General features: G+C 55.5%; 2 protein-coding genes across 2 annotated transcripts in view; both read left to right on the top strand.

The window, feature by feature from the left end:
* LOC104869681 (DNA (cytosine-5)-methyltransferase 1-like) overlaps nucleotides 1-842 on the top strand; it is a 2743-nt gene extending 1901 nt beyond the window's left edge. The window contains exons 4-6 of the mRNA XM_033759590.1: nucleotides 49-165; nucleotides 292-382; nucleotides 495-842. Of these exons, the coding sequence (XP_033615481.1) occupies nucleotides 49-165; nucleotides 292-382; nucleotides 495-532 (246 nt within the window). The 3' untranslated portion in view covers nucleotides 533-842. The remainder of the gene's footprint in view (nucleotides 1-48; nucleotides 166-291; nucleotides 383-494) is intronic.
* Nucleotides 843-5275: 4433 nt separating this feature from the next.
* Nucleotides 5276-7224, top strand: part of Eif3g (eukaryotic translation initiation factor 3 subunit G) — a 3385-nt gene continuing 1436 nt past the window's right edge. The window contains exons 1-6 of the mRNA XM_010634698.3: nucleotides 5276-5372; nucleotides 5519-5565; nucleotides 5863-5946; nucleotides 6041-6129; nucleotides 6264-6323; nucleotides 7078-7182. Of these exons, the coding sequence (XP_010633000.1) occupies nucleotides 5353-5372; nucleotides 5519-5565; nucleotides 5863-5946; nucleotides 6041-6129; nucleotides 6264-6323; nucleotides 7078-7182 (405 nt within the window). The 5' untranslated portion in view covers nucleotides 5276-5352. The remainder of the gene's footprint in view (nucleotides 5373-5518; nucleotides 5566-5862; nucleotides 5947-6040; nucleotides 6130-6263; nucleotides 6324-7077; nucleotides 7183-7224) is intronic.

Raw genomic sequence — 7224 nt, 5'->3', positions numbered from 1 at the left:
CCTCCTCTCCTTCCCGGGAACTGAGCCTCGTCCCCTCTCCCCTCCCAGGGCCGGGTGCTGCACCCGGAGCAGCACCGCGTGGTGAGCGTGCGGGAGTGCGCCCGCTCCCAGGGCTTCCCCGACACCTACCGGCTCTTTGGCAACATCCTGGACCGGCACCGGCAGGTCAGTGCCGGGGAGGGCCCATCTGGCCTGCTTTCCCGAAGCCTGTGGCTCTGCACGGCCGGCGCCCGGGAAGGTGCTTTTGTTCTGAGCCCGGCGGGCGCCAACCTCCGGCCTCCTTTCCCACAGGTGGGAAACGCCGTGCCGCCTCCCCTCGCCAAAGCCATCGGCTTGGAGATCAAGCTGTGCATGTTGGCCAGAGCCCGAGAGGGCGCCTCAGGTACGCGGGGCCCCGCCTGGAACCCCTGGTCCTGGGTCCACACCCAGAGGTGCCGTCTCCTCCGCGTGCCTGGGGCCGGGTGCACCCTGAGTCCCTGTCCTTTCCCTTCCAGCTAAAGTGAAGGAGGAGGGGACGGCTTCGAAGGCCTAGGTCACATCCGTCACCCCGATTCCACTGCCGGGAGACCCCACGTGCACTGATGTCGTCGTCGTCTAACGTGTTGAGCTGTCGGTCCCAGTGTGTCGTACACAGTGTCTGTGGCCTTGGCTGACACGAAACTGTCCGTGAGGTTTGCTTATCGACTAATGACTTAGTGATCAAACTGTGCCGTTCTTTGTGCATTCTGGATTTTAAAGGTTTTTTATTATGCATTATATCAAATCTTCCACTGTAAAGTGGAAATTAAGACTTTATGTAGTTTTTATATGTTGTAATATTTCTTCAAATAAATCTCTCCTATAAAGCACGCTGGCTTGAGACTGATTTACACGGGGCTTCCGGCTGCCTCCGCCAAGGTCATGCTGAGGAGGACACTGACATGGGTGTCCGTCGCGAGCCTGGCCCCACTATGTGTCTGAACATGCTGGAGGGTGGTGGTGAACTTGTGTGACTGTTGCGGCCAATGAGATGCAAGCGAAACGTGCTAGTGTGGCCTCCAGGACTGACCTTGGCTAGCATTCTCCAAGGCTTTCTTGCACTTCTTTGGTCTGGAGTGGTCTGTGATGCCTGGTGATGCAGCAGCAATCTTGTGACCATGAGGACATAAGCCCTGTGCTGTGGCTGGTGAAAGGGAGAGGGGTTCACCGCTGAGTTGCCCAAGCCCTGGGTTCCCCATGTTCACCCAAGAAAGCCTCTGTTTGTGGAAGACTCCTAGCTGTGGTTCCGCACTTCAGCCTAATTTGAATCTGCTGAATTCTAAGCCAAGCAAAGTACTTGGTTTGTCTTTGGGGGACGACACGCTGTAAACACCAACAGAAGAGCTGGTCACTGGGTTGAAGACCCAGGCCACTAGGACTTCTCTGCACGTACTTTGCCAGGTGGCTGCCTGCTTCGTTTCAGTTGTCAGGTCCTCGGTGGGTCGCAAGGCTGGAGGACCAAATTAACACAAGCGACTGAGCCGGGCTAGGCGGTGCGCTTGGGAGGCTGAGGCAGGAGGATTGAGTTTGAGCCCACCCTGGGTTACATAGGAAGTTGGAGGCCTCCTAGAACACGGCAGAAGCCTATCAGTCTCCAAGAAAACCGGGGCAGGGCTGGGCTTGTAGCTCAGTGCAAAGGCCCTGGGTTCAGCCCCCAGTTCTGGGAGGGTCGTGGGTGATAGGCGGGGTGCTGCTCAGTTACACCACCTGCCCGGCAGGCATCCCCTGCACTGCAGAAAACAGATGGAAAACAATAGGCTGATGTAATTGTGTCTGGAATTTTTCTTTTCCTTTTATTTATTTTTTTCAGTACTAGGAAGCAAACTTGGGACCCTGCACTTGCCAGGCAGGCGCAGAGCCACTAAAGCTAAATCCTCAGCCCTCCTTTGAACTTTGTTGTTTTGAGATAAGTTCTCACTGTGTAGCCCAGGCTGGCCTCAAACTTTTGATACTCCTGCCTCAGCCTCCTGAGTCCTGGGGTGATGGGTGACTGGATTTTAGCTTTTAAAGCCTTTTTTTTTTTTTTTTTTTTTGAGACAGGGTCTCACTATGTAGTTGAGACTGACCTGGAACTCACTGTGTAGCCCCAGCTGGTCTCAAACTTACAGCGATCCTCCTGCCTCAGCCTCCCGTGCTGGGATTACAGGTGTGCGCCACTATGTCCGGCTTAAAGCCATTTTTAATAATTAAAAACAGAAAAAGGCAGTTGGGTGCAGTGGTACACATCTATCGTCCCCAGCAACTGTGGAGACTGAGGCAGAGGGATTGCAAGTTTGATCCAGGTGAGGCAATTTAGCAAGAACTTGTCTCAAAAAGGCGGGGGCTTTTTCTTTTCTTCAGTCCTGGGAATCAAACTTGGGACCTTGCACGTACCAGGCAGGTGCGATGCCACGGAGCTACATTCTCGACCCTTTTTATTTTCTTTCGAGATTGGTTCTCCCTGGATTTTGCAGCCTGGCCATGAACTGGCCTTGAACTCGGCCACCCGCCTGGCCCAGCCTCCTGAGGGCGGGAGTCACAGGCTTGCACCACCACGCCTGGCTGATGTCACGTATTCAAGGCCCTCCGGGCTGTGCTGTGGGCTGCGCCAGGCTCAGGTTGTGGGTTAAGTCTTGATCCCTATGTAGGTTGAATCATACCATTGTATGCATGGACCACACTGTTAACTGCGTCACTGACTTTGGGGATGATGCTGGTGATGATCTTTCCTGTGTGGTAATATCTGTGCAGCTAAGCCTGTTGATGCATGCACGCAATCCCAGCATTCTTAGGAGGCTGAGGCAGGAAGATCGCAAGTTTGAGGCCCACCTTCGGTGACTCCCTGTTTCAACATGAAAAAGGGCTGGGGATGTAGTTCAGTGTGAAGACCCCGAGTTAATCTCCAGTGCTGGGAAAGGAAAACAAAAATCTGTCCAACCTCCTAGTTTTACTTCTTTTGGGGTACAAACCAGAAATGGAATGTTTTGCTTGTTTTTGAGACAGAATCTCATTATATAGTTCAGGATGGCCTTGAACTCCCTCCTGCTTCGGCCTCCTGAGTGGTGCCACTAAGCTACATCCCCGGCCCCTAGAAGGTTTTAATTGTGGGAATGAATTTGGGTGCAAGTTACCCTGACCTCGACTACTATGCCACCTCCCATTGAGCCCTACGGTGTCACAGGCCGTGTCTCTGGTCTCTGTTGTGGCCATTGGCGGAGAGGTTGTGCCACCCTGTGCATCCCCGCAGGGCTCCTGAGTCCCGTGGGCTTCAGGAGGATGAGCTTCTTAAAATGAGCCAATGGAGGCCTTCACTCTCCAGCCTGCACTGCTCACAGCCCACTTGGGACATAATCAAAGGGGCGGTCCCCACAAATCACCGTACCATCTTCCGTGGAATCAGGTTTTTTTTTTTTTTGAGACAGGGTCTCACTATGTAGTTCAGACTGCTCTGGAACTCACTGTGTAGCCCAGGCTGGTCGCAAACTCACAGCGATCCTCCTGCCTCAGCCTCCCCGAGTGCTGGGATTACAGGTGTGCACCACCACGCTGGGCAGGGTTTTTGTTTTTAGTGAAACACCAGATCCCCATCTACTTCCCAAGACTACGACCATCGGAATGCTGCCCTGTGTTCTTCCTGCTCACAGTCGTCACCACCTCTGTACACTCAGGGTTTCCTGAGCCAGGTGGGATTGGGGACTTTGCTCAGTGATTCTGTCACTCTGCCTGCCTCGCAAGTGCCAGGTCCTGAGTTTGATCCCCTGGACCAAACAAACAAACAAACAAACGAAAAAAAACAAGGGCCGGGAGTAGGGAGACTAAGGCAAAGCCAGCCTGGGCTACATAGGGAGACTGAAAAAAAAAAAAAATCAGACACTGTTGCTAAACCAGGCCCACTCGCCAGCCGGTCAATCACTGAGGCCATGAGTTTTGCAAATGTGATCCAAAGGCTGCCACACCTGGAGGAGGTGGGAGACCCAAGTCTCAAATCTGCCTCTGAGCAGGTGAGAAGCAAGGTGAAGGCAGGTGAGGTGGCCCTGGACTGCCATCCCCGCTGAGGCTGAGGCAGGAGGGTTGCAAGTGCACATCCAGCCTCTGCAACTGAGCAACTTAGACTATCTCAAAATATTTGATAAAAAGGGCTGGGCTGGAGCTCAGGGCAAAGGCGCTAGGTTCAGACCCCAGTACAGGTTGGTGGCAGCAGGCAGGGTGTATGACCCTCCGCGAGTTTAAGGGGTGGGAAAAGGGGATGGGGGCGGTCTCGGTCTCCTTGTTCTATTTTATTCCCTTCCATTCTGCCCTCTACTGGCCTTCCAACATAATTTTTCTTAGAAGAAAAGTGGGGTCACACTAGGACACTGATCGAAATACTTCAGCGACCCGTACATCCCTACAGCTTTAAGAAGAAGGAATGGCCAGGTATGGGGATGCACACCTGTCATCCCAGCATCTGGGAGGCTGAGCCAGGATCACCACAAATCTGAGGCCAGTCTGGACTACGCAGTGAGTTTAAGGCCAGTCTGAACTACATGATGAAATCCTGTTTAAAAAAAAAAAAGCTGGGGATTTAGCTCAGTGGTTCTGCTGTGCCTGCCTTGAAAGTGCAAGTTCCCTAGTTTGATTGCTGGTAGAGGGGGGAAAAAAAAAGCCAAAAAAACTGGGCATGGTGGCGCATGCCTGTAATCCCAGCACTTGGGAGGCTGAGGGAGGAGGATCGCTGTGAGTTCAAGGCCAGCCTGGGCTACATAATGAGTTTGAGGCCAGACTGAGACCTGTTTCACTACATAGTGAGACCCTTAAAAAAAAAAAAAAAAAAAAAAAAAAAAGGGAGGGGGGGAGCCCGGGATTTAGTTCAGTGGGACCGCACCGGCCTCAAAAGCACAAGGTCATGAGTTCGATCCCCAGTACAAAAAACTTTCAAAAAAATAAAAAAACAGGCACACTAATTTAACATTATTATTATTATTAAAATGTAATAGGAGAGCCGGGCGTGATGGCGCACGCCTGTAATCCCAGCACTTGGGAGGCTGAGGCAGGAGGATCGCTGTGAGTTCGAGACCAGCTTGGATTACATAGTGAGTTCCAGGTCAGTCTCAACTACATAGTGAGATCCTGTCTCAAAAGACCAAAAAAGAAAAAAAAAAAGTGGTAGGATAAACAGACAAGCCTTTCTCCTCCTACTGTACCTGCAGCGCCCAGTTGCGCGCGCGCACTCGGCGTCTCCACACCCGTCCGCAGGGGGCGCTGTGGACACCGCCGGCTGGGTCGCTCTAGGCGACGTTAAGATCTCCGGAAGTCTCGTTCTTCTCTCCTTCCGCTCTCGGGCGAGCTAGGGCTGCGTGGAGCGAGGAGTTAGCGATGCCGGCCGGAGACTTTGAGTGAGTACGGTCCACCGGGGGTGCGGGGGGTACTCGAGAGCGGATCTGGGGGCTCTGGGGAGTGCTACGAGCCCGGGGTGCGCCGGGACCGCGGAGGCTGGGCCTCGCTAACCCAGCCCTCCCCTCCCCGCAAACTTGTCCCGCAGTTCGAAGCCCAGCTGGGCCGACCAGGTGGAAGAGGAGGGCGAGGACGGTGAGCACGGTGCCCGGTCGCCCCGAGCCGCCGAGGCAGCCCCAGCCCGGCCAGGGTGACTCACACTGCGGCCTCACCACCCTTTGCCAACTTCGATGCCACTGCCCGAGTCCTCACAGCTGCAGCGGGCAGGAAGTTGGAGCCGCCTGACCCCCCCCTTCACGCCCGGGGTCCCCCCTCGTCGCCAGCGCGATGCTTGGCCGGTTCCCTGCCCTCCTCCGCTCCCTAGAGCCTGCCCCAGTTCGGGGTTCCTCTCTTCCCCCGGCCGACCCGCCCTCCCCCCTCTCCTCCCGGCAGACAAATGTGTCACCAGCGAGCTCCTCAAGGGGATCCCCCTGGCCACTGGCGACGCCAGCCCGGAGCCCGAGCTCCTGCCTGGAGGTGAGCGAGCGCTTCCGCCTCTTCCCGGCCTCGAACCGCCCAGTCCCGGTACCCAGGGCTCAGCTCTCCTCCTCATCTCTTCCCCCTCCCCCAGCCCCACTGCCGCCTCCCAAAGAGGTCATCAGCGGAAGCATCAAGACGGTGACAGAGTACAAGGTAGATGAGGACGGCAAGAAGTTTAAGGTGAGGCCGGGCGGCCCCGGGGGTGCAGTGCTCGTGTGCTTGCACGCTTGGACCTGGGTCGGTGGGCAAATCAGATCCCCTGGACCTGGGAACCTGGGACCCCGGAGCCTTGACCGCTCTCCTCCTGCCCGCAGATTGTCCGAACCTTCAGGATCGAGACCCGAAAGGCCTCAAAGGCTGTCGCCAGGAGGAAGGTGAGACCTTGTTCCCCCTCTGGGGGCTCCGCCGGCGGCTGGGGGCACCAGGGGAGTTGGGAATCCCTGCTTGAGGCAGAGTCTGTAAGACCCTCAAAAGTCTGGGGTGCGAGAGTGGGGGGGTAGATCATCCTCATTATTATTTTGCAGTGCTGGGGATTGAACCAAGGGCCTTCACACAGAGCCGAGTCCTTGCTACTTTTTTCAGTTTATTATTACTTGCGTAATACAGAGCATGATGTTCACTTTCCTTGTGGGGAGTTGGTCCCTATGCCCCGCCACCTTGGTACCTGGGACTGAACTCGGGACCTTGGGTTTGCAAGGCAAGCGGTGGAGTCATGGAGCAGAATCAAGGCCCACAAATCTTGCTCTTATCGGGAGTGTTCACGTGGTTCAGTGATGCCCATGCCTCCCAGGGTTGGTGAGCATCTGGGGCCTGGCGCGGCACGCTTAGGAACTGTCACCGTTACTACCGTTACCATTTTGGGGAGTGTTTGCAGGTGGTGAAAACGGGACAAGTCTGGGTGTGGCAGAGCATTCTGGGGAGGCTGAGGCAGGAGGCTCACAAAGTCTAGCACAACCTGGCCGTCTTAGTTGGGGATGTAGCTCACTGTGAAAGCCCTGGGTTCAATCCCCATTACTGCCAAAAAAATATAGGGTTCAAGGTCCAGACACTCTGGGGGTAGCGTGCCCCAGGCTGTGACTCCCCACCTCCCTTTGTCTTGACCTGCCCTCTCTCCCTCCCTGCGCCCAGAACTGGAAGAAATTCGGGAACTCAGAGTTTGATCCACCAGGGCCCAACGTGGCCACCACCACAGTCGGCGACGACGTCTCCATGACATTCATCACCAGCAAGGAGGTGGGCAGCGCAGTGGGGTGGGGCCTGGTGAGGGGCGGGGCC

The sequence above is a fragment of the Fukomys damarensis genome, unplaced genomic scaffold (genome assembly GCF_012274545.1).
Source record: "Fukomys damarensis isolate Sample0158 unplaced genomic scaffold, DMR_v1.0_HiC HiC_scaffold_37, whole genome shotgun sequence".
Taxonomy (NCBI): Eukaryota; Metazoa; Chordata; class Mammalia; order Rodentia; family Bathyergidae; genus Fukomys; species Fukomys damarensis.
Note: the sequence above shows the minus strand (reverse complement) of the source record. Positions and strands in the feature narration are given on the sequence as shown.